The 14,024-nt window shown below is 38.4% G+C and overlaps 1 protein-coding gene across 1 annotated transcript in view; it reads right to left on the bottom strand.

Moving 5' to 3' along the window:
• LOC131992507 (CUB and sushi domain-containing protein 1-like) overlaps nucleotides 1-14,024 on the bottom strand; it is a 442,029-nt gene that overhangs the window by 18,083 nt on the left and 409,922 nt on the right. The window contains exons 62-70 of the mRNA XM_059358115.1: nucleotides 13,702-13,881; nucleotides 6,068-6,241; nucleotides 5,912-5,978; nucleotides 4,773-4,879; nucleotides 3,395-3,468; nucleotides 2,424-2,535; nucleotides 2,054-2,233; nucleotides 1,521-1,583; nucleotides 547-708 (exon numbers count right to left, since the gene is read on the bottom strand). Of these exons, the coding sequence (XP_059214098.1) occupies nucleotides 547-708; nucleotides 1,521-1,583; nucleotides 2,054-2,233; nucleotides 2,424-2,535; nucleotides 3,395-3,468; nucleotides 4,773-4,879; nucleotides 5,912-5,978; nucleotides 6,068-6,241; nucleotides 13,702-13,881 (1,119 nt within the window). The remainder of the gene's footprint in view (nucleotides 1-546; nucleotides 709-1,520; nucleotides 1,584-2,053; nucleotides 2,234-2,423; nucleotides 2,536-3,394; nucleotides 3,469-4,772; nucleotides 4,880-5,911; nucleotides 5,979-6,067; nucleotides 6,242-13,701; nucleotides 13,882-14,024) is intronic.

The raw sequence follows: 14,024 nt of genomic DNA, 5'->3' as shown, positions 1-14,024 counted from the left end.
GGCCTTGCAGACTGAATGTTTATTCAATCATTCATTTATTATCCTTAACCGGTTATCCGAACTCAGGTCGCAGGGGGTTGGAGTCAATCCCAGCTGACATTGGGCGAGAGGCGGGGTTCACCCTGGACAGGTCCCCAGACTATCACAGGGCTGAAACATGTTTTTGGACTGTGGGAGGAAGCCAGAGGACCCAGAGAGAACATCTATCGCTGACACGGGGAGAACATGCAAACTCCACACAGAAGAGTTGCAGGCAGGGGTCAAACTGGCGACACTCTTGCTGTGAGGCGAGAGTGCTGGGTCTTGTTGGTTTTCTGAGAATCTTATCTAGCAATAAGAAATATACTAAAAACCTGGATTAATCTGGTTAGTCACATTGGACTGCTATTATTTTCAACACTACTGTATATGTATATATATACACACACACACACACACACAAACACACACACCCACACACACACACACACACACACACACCTATAATATATATATATCTATATATATATATATGTATATATATATATATATATTTTTTTTTTTTACCTGACAGTCTGATTGACACTCCACTGGTTTCCAGTAATGTAATGTTAACTCTGCCGCTGGTAGCATTGAACCCAGTAACTGTAAACGTGGTGGCCTGTCTTTTCCCGAGATACTCGTAAAAGCCGCTCCACTCAGAGTTGGGAGAAAACACGTCCACTGGAACTGTAACAGAGTCACAGAAACAAAAACAAGGAGAAATTTTAAAGCTTTTTTGACTTTTTTTAATCAAAGGATTAAAAGAGCTGCAAACAATATCACCACCTCCATGTAGCGTGACCAGTAACACCATGTGATTCTCTTAGTTTAAAAGGATCAACTTCAGTATTCTTGTCACCTATTTTTCCCAGCCACATTGAAAATAATGAACAGAAATGATGGCATGAAAAGAGTCGGGATTAAGATTTACCCCTTTGTGTTTGCCAAGCAAAAAAGCCAAAACACATCTACCTCTGGTTCCTCCATAATTGACTACTGCAGTGGGTTAGTCCCTGGCTGTCTGAATCCCACACTTAGAAATATGACTTATTCAAAACTCTGCAGTTTCAGTGTTCTGTCAAAAAAGGTTGGTCTTTTTCCCTGGTGTTGTCTCTCTTCTCTCCCTCTAAATGCATGTATTGATTATAAAATCCTACTTCAAACTTACAAGGTATTGCATGGTATTGCACCTGAATGTTTTCACTGATTTATTTACGTCGTCTGAGCCTTCATCCTAAGAGCTGAAATAAGGCTGCTTGTCGAGACATAAGACGCTTGTAGACAACACTTGCTATAATCTCTTACCACAATAACTTTTCCTCTCTGGTAAATACTTACACAAAATCTTGTTTGTTAACAAAAACAAACGGTATGATGAACAGTATTTCAACTTGAATACAATAAAAACAAGCTGCAGAGGAAATGTGCAATACTTATATATGTATACTCTTGTGGTTTACGCAATACAATGTGTGCCGTAGTTTTTTTATTCTGCAAACCTCGAATCTTGTTCTTCTGGACATCTGACTCTCCTCTGCCTTTGGGATTGACTTTCACTCCAACTGAAACATAAAACAAAATAAAGTTTGGTTCAGCTCACTTGACGATAAAGCTCATTTACAGTATTTGACATAGATTCGGTTGGGAACAGACAATAGTACTGAGGAAATAATAAGTATTCATTAATACAGAAATGTATAATTAAGATGGACAATACATTGGCATTTGTCAGTTCTGGTCTATTTCCTATCAGGTTGTAAAACTGATTGTTTTGTTGTCATACATCACTGTACTCACATCCGCTACTTATCTTGAGACTTGAGGGCCATGTGTATGTGATTTAAAAAAAAAAAGAAAACATCACCCCAGCATTCATGGTACACCTGAGGCTGAGTTATGAGAGCATGGCAACAATATCAGGGTGATAATCTGTATTTATTTTAAGCCATATGGGATTATGGCATTTAGATTCTAGGCTCAACATCAGCCCATTTTAAACAAGCAGTGCATTTCCAAGATAAGACCTGGATACCTTTACAGAGCGGGGGTTTGCCCGACCATCTCCCATCACTTTTGCAGGTTCTGTGCTCTGATCCACCAGCCAGATAGAAACCTTCCTGACAGGTGTAGATCAGTGTATATCCCAAGGTAGGCAGGTCCATAGATCGCACATCTACATTACTGGGGGTCTCTGGCTGTCTGCATGAATGGGCTGAGTGACAGGAAACAGGAAAAAAATAAACACACTCGTCATTGATTCTGCCTTCTCCTGCATACAACCAAAACAAGTATTGAGTAAAACTCAACATAAATGTCAACAACAGAACAGAATCATTTTAATTTATACACACTAAAATAAAGACAAATACTATTAATACAGAGTAATAACAGCTTTTCCTTACCTATGCACTCAGGTTGAGTTCCACTCCAGGTTAGGTTTTCTAGGCACGTTCGTGTGGTGGAGCCGAGGATGTGATAGTTCTTGCGGCACTTGAAAGAAATCTTACTTCCAACCTACATGATGTAAAAGCATAATAAAAACAACTCTTTACCCACTGCTTCTATAGACCTACAAAACTCAGCACAGGGCAGTTGTCATTTCATTTGAAAATAAAATTATAACTTTCTCTGACCCCCGAACTCAAAGCAAACTCTTTAAATCTAACAACACATGAAACAACAGCAAATACCTTAATTTTTTTTTTCTTTTAGTGCATGTAATATTGTTAGTTCTTCATAATGTGGGTGGTAACCCCGTCCTGTCTTTGAAAAGATGTCCGGGGAAATATGAGATGTGGATAATATCCAATTATACCTCCGCAAATTGAAGGATTTGCATGTTTGCTTAAATTCCATTAAGACCAATATATCTCATCAACAGGTTCTTAACTGTGCTCCGCACAGTCTGGGCTCTAAGACTAAAGAAAACATTGCCGCTTTTGTCTCTATAAAATCTAACTTACTAGACTACTAACTCGATCAAGACCCCAAAGAGGAAGACCTGTTTGATATGAAGTATTTAGTTGTAGTTTCATAAAGAAAAAAAACAACTTCATGATCCATTTCTGTATAAATATTTATTTATTTATTTATATTTTTTACATTTGTAGAGCGGATCTAACACCTGGTTTAGCCAGTTTCAATGATTCTAGTGGAAGCATAGTGTTGCTCCGCATCTGTTCCGCATATGTTACGCGTTCAGTGTGGCCAGACGTTAAGCCCAATGTATCTATGATTGATTTTAAAATTCATACAATTAGTCATTTTGCTTGCATTTTTCCAACTCCTTTTGTTGCACATGCACATCAGGTAAATTCAAGTATAAAATGCACATCAATCATCATAGTATACAGTGAACTGATTTATTTCTCACCTGAAAGCCCTGGCCCATGACCGGAATGCCATAGGCTGGAGTTCCTGGGTCACGGCAGTTGTTGAAGGCTGGGTCTATAAACACATTAACATTAAGCATTATATGCATTCATGTTTTTATCAATACTCTCAAAGTAAAAGTAGCATTCTGACATTTCATACATACTGTAAACTAAAAGATATCCTCAGAATGTGTTCAGCTACAGTGCATCGTATCATTGATTTATTCCTCTAAGATTAGAATTTATGAACTTAGCAAATAGTATGTTTTATGAGTTAAACCTTTATCTGCAAAGTACCTGTAGGTACAGAGTGAGATAAATGGTTAAGTAGAAAGGACAACATTGTATCAGTACTGCAAAAATGCAATACAGTGTAATAAGTAGTAAAAAATGTTCTTTTCACTTCAGCTGGAGTTTTTAGTTCAAATAATGTGTTGGGAAAAATACTGAATGAAATAAAAACAGGAAGGAATTAATTTCATGTATGTAGGTACCAACGTGGATAGATTTTATAGTATAGTAGTGAATGACAGACAAAACACGTATTTAGAGCAGAAGAGCTTTACTGAAACAGCTGCAGTGTTCCTACAAGGCTGCTTCCCAAGTCAGCTCTTACACAGTAATTCACAATTTTCCTTAAGATTCCACAAACTTCACGCTTTCTAAACATAACAAAAAAATACATTTCACTTCAAAAATGAAGGGCTGCTTTCTGAGATAAAAATCTTCATAGAAATATAATCCTGACATCAAAACTACACACTTCATATATTGATTAGATAAAATCTTCAGCTCTATCTGCACAGGAATACTAATGCTGAAATATGTACAAGTGTAAGCTCCACAATCTTGTTTACCAATAATCTGATTTCACACAATTTTATTCATAACTTGATGAAATCTTTTCCTTTGCAGTAAACAAAATGTCTGTTTCTCGTAATTATGGACAGAGTGTAATATGTTTTATTTCAAACATTTACATAAAATTGCTGCCAATTTATGCAGGTTTTCTTGTGTGAGATGCAGAAGGGTGTTAGGAGCGCTGATGATTATGTTATTTACAATTTCCTTTAGCAAAATAAAAAGTTTTATGCTGTGAAGAATACAACTTTATTTGCAGTTGGTTCCATTATGTAATGCAACGTGGAATATTTTGAAAGTAAGAAATGTTTGAATTTTGAAGCTTTTATGTAACATCACACCACAGTGTGACACTTCTTATATAAATTGAATGTAACAAGTGGTGTGATATACGGCAGACGTCTCAGACTAACCACCATGATTGAAGAATACTGTCAACATTTTAAAAAACCCACACAAGTTTGTTTGTTTCAGGGTAAGTGCTATTTGGTTTTCCTGTGGTGCTCTTTTAATTACCTATACAGGCTGGTTGTTGGCCACTCCAAATCCCATCAGCTTGACAGACTCTGGCAGCAGAGCCAACCAGTAAGTAGGGGGTGTGGCAGTAGAACCTGACCTCTGACCTGCATAGGAAAACAAATATTAAATCACACAGACAATAAATCAGTGTTTCCGTGTTATTATTTTAGGTGTGGTTTGATGTCCATCGGACAGGTTAGGGTGCAATATAAGACGTTTTCTGCTCCTTATCTTCCACTTGAACTTTGGCCGACATCTATTTCTTGTTTTTGCTCACAAACCAAAATCCATTTTGTCCTTGCAATGTTTCAAACTGACATCCAGACATGGGGGCGAAAAAAAATGTCTAATCTATTTTTAGATACACTTTATCGAGTCAACATTGATAACCTCCATGGAACAAACAACACATCCTGAGGTGGTTTCACAGTAAAGTCACAGTACAACCTTGACATTAAAACACAGTTATTGTGAAGCACATGCAGCAAGTCTTAAATTATTTCCAACAGCTTCTTTATGCATTAATTTTAGTTATCCACATTAAATGCTACAATCCTGGATGAGTGACAAAATGACAGTTTTCATACGGTACAGTTACCAAAAAAGCCATATCATCCACACTGCTGCAATTGCTGCAGTAACAACTAGAAATTGTATATCTTTTACATCCATGTCTGTATGCTTCACACACATCTTCAGCCTGGCAGCACACACGATCTAAACAATCACAGCTTCACGGTGGACACCCAAGATTAGTGTCATCAAAACAATGTGAAATGTGGTCACAATCTCTCCTTCTGTTCCTGAGTTATGGTGTTGAATATTGGCCGGAAAATACATTATGAAGTGAAGCTTGAACTTTTGGATGTAAAAGGTCATCACTTTGTCATCACTTTTAGAAATCTGTGTGAAATTTTGTCATAATTAGCATATTCATTCTTAAGTTATGGCCAAAAACATATTTTGTGAGCTCACAGTGACTTTCACCTGCAAATTTTTATTATTTATTTTTGACAACCTGACTACAAGATGTCTTTGGCCACAGTTGTTGCCAGCACAAAGGCATAAAGATTCAGCCACAGAAGGCACACACAAGGTTTTCCAAAAGCCACTGATTGCTGTATAATTCGACTGACCTGTAAGAAAAGATGTTCCCCTCTCTGAATCCACCTCCAGGAGAGCCAGGATCGCCGCACAGGACAGCTTTAATGAGACAACAGATACAGTTAGGACTTCTTGCATCAGACACAGACACTGAGTAACACTTAGGTAGCGAAGACCACCTGACTTACGCAAACACTGTGGTACGTCTCCCGTCCATGTCCCGTTCCCCTCACACGTTAACACAGCAGGAGTGGACAACTGGTAACCATGGAAACAACTGTAGCTAACACTCGAGCCCCATGAATGGTCGGTTCCTTCCACTTTCCCATGGGATACTTGAGGAGGAGGTCCACACTCGATCACTGAAACACACACAAACACAAACACACTCTGATGTTAACGACCACCTAGATAAGACATAAGACACTTTATTGTCATTTTAGGCATACAACAAAATTTCATTTGGTAGCTTTCAGTGACCAGCAGCAACATGCTGAAAAAAAAAAAACTCCAAACAAACAAGACAAAAAAAATGAATAAATAATAAAACGATATGGATAACAAGTCAGTTGTATATAAATAAGTGTTGGAGAAAAACTTAGACTCATTCAAAATAACAAAAATGCTGCTGTGCCAAGTCACCTGGACACTGAGCTACTGAGGATATCATATAATATACCGTATTGTGTGTGTGTGTGTGTGTTTTTGTTTGTACAGAATTTGCATGCTCTTTCCACCAGGTGTTTGGTTTCCAAAAACAGCTGTTAGCTGTGACTGTAGGTGCATTTCTGTTGGGTTTAATCCCATCTGTCCTGCCGTAGCTTCTACAGTATACAGTACGCTGCATGTACACTGACACTGCAGCTAGCAGTACAAAACAAACAGTTTTACAAGCAGCATACCAATAATGGCTAATACTATAATAATTATAATGGGATTTTTTTTTTTTTATAACTGAAAGTTTTTATTATATTTTCATTAACAGACAAACAAACATCAAACAAAACAGACAGAATGGAGGTCATAAAAACGGTGGTGTAGTGGTTAGCGCTCTCGCCTCACAGCTAGAGGGTCGCCGGTTCGCCTCCCGCCTGCGGCTCTTCTGTGTGGAGTTTGCATGTTCTCCCCGTGTCAGCGTGGGTTCCCTCCGGGTACTCCGGCTTCCTCCCACAGTCCAAAAACATGCACTTAGGTTTAATTGGGGACTCTAAATTGCCCGTAGGTGTGATTGTCTGTCTCTATGTGTCAGCCCTGCGATAGCCTGGCGTCCTGTCCAGGGTGTACCCCGCCTCTCGCCCAATGACAGCTGGGATCGGCTCCAGCCCCCGCGACCCGATTGCGGTTAATGGTAATGAATGAATGAAAAATAATCTGAAAATAAATTAACTAAAAATAAGACAGGCAGGTGAGTAGGCAAGTCAGGCAAATTAACACATCTGTCTACCAAAACTATCCCAATTTTTCTTTTACCATATAATTTTCACAATTTAATCTCCCTAACATCTTCTCGCACGCCACAGTCCCCATCATCTGTGTTTTCATACTCAGTGTGGGAGCTTGGGGTTCCCTACAGTGTCTAATTTGAAAGTACTTCCAAAAGTGGCCTCTATCCTCTAAATTATTATTATTTTTAAATCTAATAAATTAAAGAAAATTGCCATTTTCAAATAGATCATCTATTATTCTGATGTCTTTTCTTAACCACTGAGCCCAATAGATAGGCTGTCGCCTGCCAAACCATTTTCGAATGTCCTAGAATAGGGTTGTTCACTTTATTTTTCTCATTCTTAACTGTTTGTGCTAGAGCCTCCATAGGTTTAAAGGGGGAGGTCAGTTCCCGCTCAATCAGGACCCAGTCCAGATCAGCACCAGCTTCATCTGAATGTCCTGTAAACTTGGACATTTCAAAGGCAACACTGTAATATTTTATGTTCGGTAATGATAAACCCCCTCTCTTCTTGGACTCAAATCATTTATCCAAACAAATTTGTTTTTTTTCCATCCCAAAGAAATTGTTTTATCATTTCATCATATCTAACTAATAGTTGTTTTGGAATGCATATGGGTATCATCCCAGTTAGGTAATTTATTTGTGGTGCCATAACCATTTTTATTGCATTTACTTTAACCAATACCGTTATTGGTTATCGGTGTAATTTACTCCAATTATCCAAATTAGCCTTTATTTTATTTAATACTTTTTATATATATTAGCTGTCATAATTTCCCTTATATCTGGATCTAATTCTATACGTAAATATTTTCATCCCCTTTGGTAAGATGAAGATCTATGTTTTATAAATCCAACTTGGTCTTTGTGAATAATTATAGGTAGAACCTGATCTAATCTTAGTGCTAGTGTCTTGGACAATATTTTACAATCAACATTTATTAGGCTTATAGGTCTATAATTGGCTGGATCTGTTGAATCCTTATCTTTCTTTGGTATCAGTGATATAATGGCCTAGTTAAGACTATCTGGGAGTGAGCCATATTGAAACGCTTCATGGAAAACCTCTGTGAGAAATGGACAAAGAATATCAACATATTTCTTATAGTACTCCACCGGGAACCCATCTATACCAGGTGACCTCCCAGTTTTCATTTGCGGTTCTAATTTCAGTTTCCGTTATGGGAGCATCCAAACTATCCTTTTCCTCTGAAGACAGTTGTGGTAGCTTTACCTTCTGGAAGAAAGAGTTCAAGTCTTCATCGCTAGCCAACATGTAGTCGTATACAAATCTTCATAAAAGTTGTTGAAAACTTAATTCATTTTTTTAGCTGATATGAATAGTTTATCATCTTTTTCTAATTGCTGTAATAGTGTTATTTGAACCCGGGCGTTTTAATTGTCTTGCCAATAATCGTCCAGTTTTTTCACCATTTTCATAAAAAATAGTTTTGAGCCTAAATAGTGAATACTCTGGCTTTTTATTGTGTATTTCATGTAGTTCGAATTTTAGTTTACAGATTTTTCTGAAATATTGTTCATTGTATTGTTCAGCAAGTTGCTTCTCCAATTTACCTATTTCTTTTTCCAATTGTTGTACTTTTCTTTATTGTCCTTTTTCTTCCATGAACTATGAGCTATACATTTCCCCCTGATGAACACCTTGAGTGCATCCCAAACAGTAGCTAATCTTTCTGTTGTTCCTCTATTAATATCTAAAAACACTCTAATATCTTCAACAAGTTTTGTAGCAAACTGTTCATCCTGAAACAAACATGTATTTAGTCTCCACCTCCAAACATTTCCTTTAGTAGAATGTAAATTTATATGTAATTCGACCAGTGCATGGTCTGTTATTGCTATAACTCCTATATTGCAGTCGGAGAGACATTAATTAAACTTCCACGGAGAGTGAATGTAAGTTAATTGTTATTAGTTGTCGGCGGAGGACGGGAGCTTATCTAAGACGCGGCCATTTCCCAGGTCTTCCTCACGTGACACACTGTTACAATGGGATATTTATACTTTGTTTGATTGTTTGCTAACATCTGCAGTTTTGTCTTCAGTAAAGACAAATAAATCAGCACCAAATAAGCTCTCAGACTGTCAAAGTCACAAAGCAAAACAGCAGTTTAGTTTTGTCCCTGGTGGATATCTTACGATGTGAAGGTTGTGAAACAACAACTGAAACAATGCCCCTCTGTAGAAAAACTTGGATCATACAGGCAAAACAAACTTTTAAAAAGAATGTATATTGTAATTTGCCTCAATCCCAGTTTTATATTCACTTATGTTATATTGAGGAGTTGGTGCTGGTGTCATCAGGCAAAATGCAGACAAACACCACGTAGTTCTGACCAGTGAACGACTCCCTGTGCTGTTGTTCTTTAATCACCAGTATGCAATACAAAACGGAGCTTCCTGTGAGGGATTCCCAAAAGTATATTACAAAATGATCGCAGATGGGAGGCATGGCATCAAGTGAAAAATAAGCAGCAGACAGCCATGATCACCATATGGACATTTACTGTCTGAAAGCAGTAGATGACCGAGGTCACCACATTTAAGTTGCTTTGCCAAACCATGGTCACCATATGGGCTGAGAGTTTCTGAAGGGGCATTTCATTGTCTCTGATGGGATTTCTGCTTCCACTCTGGTGACTGGGAGTGAATTGTAACACTGTTTTTCTCAAGTCAACGAAATGCTGGCAATATTATGCACAAGACAACTTTTCCATCAACCTTCTCTTGAAACACTGTCCTACATTGGGGATTTATGGAATAAATACATATTTATATGAGAGACTAACTACATGGGCCAGCTATTTATCTAATGCTAATGATCCATACAAGCATACAACTACTTTGAAAGTGTCATAACTGCTAGTGAACATAACCAATTTTGATATGAAATGGTCCAGCAGATCAAATTGATTAACATGCATGAAAAGCATCTGTTAAATACAAAGAATGGGATCTGTGATCATGTGAACTGTTCATGCATAATGATGTTACACCAGCTTCACAAGATTTTAGTAAGGTACTGCATGCACACAGCTGTGTGTGTGATCATACATGTGAGTGTGTCGTATGAGCAAAGACGTCTGTGCGTATAACTTCATAACACCCTGATCAACATCTGTGTGTGTGCATGCCTGAGTGTGTGTGTATCTAACTCCCTAAGATAATGATAACCATCTGCATGGTTTCAAACATCTAATAAAGTCAGTGTAATTCTCATCTAACCAGGAGACAGATGGTTTCACGCTCCATTCACTCAGCTATGATGATATACGGTGCACACGGGCATACACATACAGAGAGAGAGAGAGAGAGAGGAAGAAAGAGAGACAGACAGACAGAGAGAAACAGACAACACGTGCTATATATACAGTAGATGCAGCAATAACACATACTCAAATCAATGTATGGACAGAATGCAGTAACAATGCTTCAATATTGATACTGTATATACCGAGCACACGGACATATTCCTTCTCTCAACGTTTGACTTTCCCCTACTAGTGTGTTTTGTTTTGCTCCCTCCCTCCCTCCATTCTTTTTTTTTTGTTCTCTGTCAATCTTTTATCTTGTTTTTGGTTTTCTCAGTCACTTTTCTGTTTTTTTTGCATGCAGAAGTGCAATTAACAAAATTGTTTTGAACTACAAAAAAAATATCTTTTGTTTGTACGATTGCGGTTTCCAAGCAACTGCTGGGCGCTGGCAGCAAACAAATCAGTTGACTAATTCTGGCTTTGTATGTCACCAGTGACCTGGAGCAGTCTGCATCTCCCCCAAGTCATCCTCCCAGACTCGTAAAAAGGGCTTCACTTTCACATTTTATTTCTTTCCACTCTGCAACGTGTTCTGCTTGTTGTTAGTCCCATTAAAAAAATCTGCACACCTGCACACGAGACGATGCCAAACCCAGTTTCTTAATGCATGCTGTTCATCACTTTTTGTTGTGTTACTCCAGGAACAACTGCTGCCGGCAAGCCAACGGCTAATTCAAATGAACATGTTTCCTAAAATTTCTAAAAACAACTTTGTTGTGACGGATCAAACTCCAGACGTCTACAAATAGAATAAAACACTCTTATCGACTTGAGCAGTTAATATTCCAGAAAAATATTTCTGTAGGTCTCTGATGCCCAAAGAACGGCAATTGAAGGTTTCTGAACTCTTTTATTTTCCCTTTGTGTTTCCACCTTGTTGTGAATACACTGTGTTGACTTCACATGAGTCTGGAGGAGTAACTCTCACCCCTGCTCTTCACTGTCACTGCGATCATTGACTGCTTTCCCTCTCCCCACTCTTTCTTCTTTCCTCTCACGTCTCCACACTCTTTACACTTTGGTCCCCTGCCTCCTTTCTGTCTTCCGACTTTGTCTTTCCTCCCCCCTCCAGCCCTTTTTCTCTTTCTCACTGCACCTTTCTTCCTCGTCCTTCTGTCCCAGCTCCAGTTCTCTTTTATCCTCTACCATTGCTCTCTTGGTCTCCTTCTCATACCATTACTGCCTCTCCCTCCCTCACTTTGTCTTTTAGGTATATCTCTCTTGGCGCAATTCAGCCAGCCAACACATTTTATGGGCTTAATCCCTTTTCTCACTGTGTGTTTACAGGTTTGGGGCAGGTATTGATTTGCCTCTCTTTGTTTCTATCCATCGCTTGCTTCCTCTCTCTCACTTGCTTCTCTGTCGCTTTCTGCTTGTAGCCCCACTGATGGCTCATCGCATTCTCGCTTTTTCCCTTTTCATTCACCCACTTGACTCTTTCTTTTTGCACCTCCCATTTTCTTTCTTTCTTAATCTTTGCATTACTCTGTGTCTTTCTGTGTCTCCTCTCTGTGCTATCTAATGTTTCCTTCCACCACACCTCTTCATCCCTTCGATTCTTCCTCCCACTCTCTCCTCCCTTACTCTTTCTTTCTTTACCTCAACATGCCTCCTCTTCATTACTTCTTTTGCTCAATCTCTCATTCTTTCTCACTTGTTTCTTTCTGCCTGTCAAGCTACGCTTTTATGGCTTACAACTCCTTCACTCAATATGTTCTTGTGTCTGCATGTGTGGCTGCGTGTGAGGAAGCCGTTGTTCCAAAATAGGATCAAATGAAGACTTGTGGATTGTTTGAAGTGGGAGAAAACAGAGCAGATGAAAACAGGGGAGCTGAACAAAAACATGTGAACAGAGGAAGTATAACCTACAGAGGAGGAGCAAAGTGAGGTGCAGAGGAGGGCAAAGAGGAACAAAAGGAAAATACAGAAAGAGCATTTTCCTACTTGTATCTCTCCACTGTTTCCTATTCCTCCTTTTTCATTCTAATTTTCTCTTTAAAATTCCTGCCCCAGTCTCATTCTCTATCACCTACACTATCTTTTACCTCTCTGGTTTTCCTCTCTGTGCATCACTCTCTGGTTCCCTCACAGTAGCCTCTCTGCTGGCTTTCTCAGTTTTTTCATCTCAGTTCAAAGCCTCTGCAACTGCAGGAGCCAGCAGGAGATTTTCTGTTTGTGGGAAGAAACGGCAGGGAGGATCTCAGGAAACATTCCCTGTTATTGTTGTTGAGTATCATAGTCTAAACTCTCAATATAGGCTGTTGTAAAACTCAAATTCATTTTATTTAAATGCATTCTTTTTTATTTTTCCCTTTGTGTTTTTGAGAAAAAGAAGGGTTTCTGAAAATAAACCCTAATTTAACGCCCTGCTATTGTCAGGAGCAATGTTAATCTTCACTTGGCCTCTTTCTAAAAAACTGTTAAAGCCACAATTCATCTTTTTACTGTGCCAGTCCGCATTAAAGTACTATTGTTCTTATTTAAAATTGTCACTTGTGTTTGTGGAGCTTTTTCCCTGCAGTTGCGCTGCTCTATAAGAATAACTGCCCTTATTATCCTTCATTGTCATGTATCTTCTCATTAGAATATTTCCGTGGCATTGGAACTTTATCATCAGTAAATTAAAGATACAATTATACATAAAGATCAATTACAGTTTTTGAAAGTTGTAAATTACTTGTTGAAACAATGGCAGACAATTTGCTTGTTTTCACATTCTTCCTTTTGAATGTGTATTGATTATTTTGATTAGTACACCAATCAATTAGTATATGATTGTGATAATTATTTTAAAACAATGTAATCAAATAATACTCATAAAAATAACCAAATTTAAGGGAAGCTTATGAAAAATATGTAAAAGGACAACACATTTTGACTAATTTACAAGGTGCATTGTTTCTTGACATACTGTACTCAACCCATAGATTCATCATCTGGAGACAAACTCAAACATTGCTGTTCTTGTAGATTATTAATTAGGAGGCAGTTATTTAGGGCCAAGGGTCTAAGGCTGAGTTCTGTGAGTTCTTCTTACCTTTACAGCTGGGCTTGGTTTGGTTCCAGGTCCCATCTTTAGTGCAGCGCAGAACGGTGCGTCCAGCTGGTTCTGTCAGGTGACCAGGATTACAGCGGTAGGTCACAGTGTGGTTGAAGGCAAACTCACTCCCTAGATAGATCCCATTGGCTGCTGGGCCTGGATCTCCACAAGTGATCACTAAAGCAGAAAATAGTGTGGGTAGAGTGTATATCTGTTAAATGGTGTTGTTACAGCAATCCTGCAGCATTGTAGTAATGCACAAGGGCAGCTACAATTATAGACATTTTACTATGACTATAACTCACTGTGTGCATTCTATC

This window comes from Centropristis striata, chromosome 2, assembly GCF_030273125.1.
Source record: "Centropristis striata isolate RG_2023a ecotype Rhode Island chromosome 2, C.striata_1.0, whole genome shotgun sequence".
NCBI lineage: Eukaryota > Metazoa > Chordata > Actinopteri > Perciformes > Serranidae > Centropristis > Centropristis striata.
The sequence above is the reverse complement of the archived record's forward strand: the minus strand, read 5'-3'. Positions and strand labels throughout refer to the sequence as shown.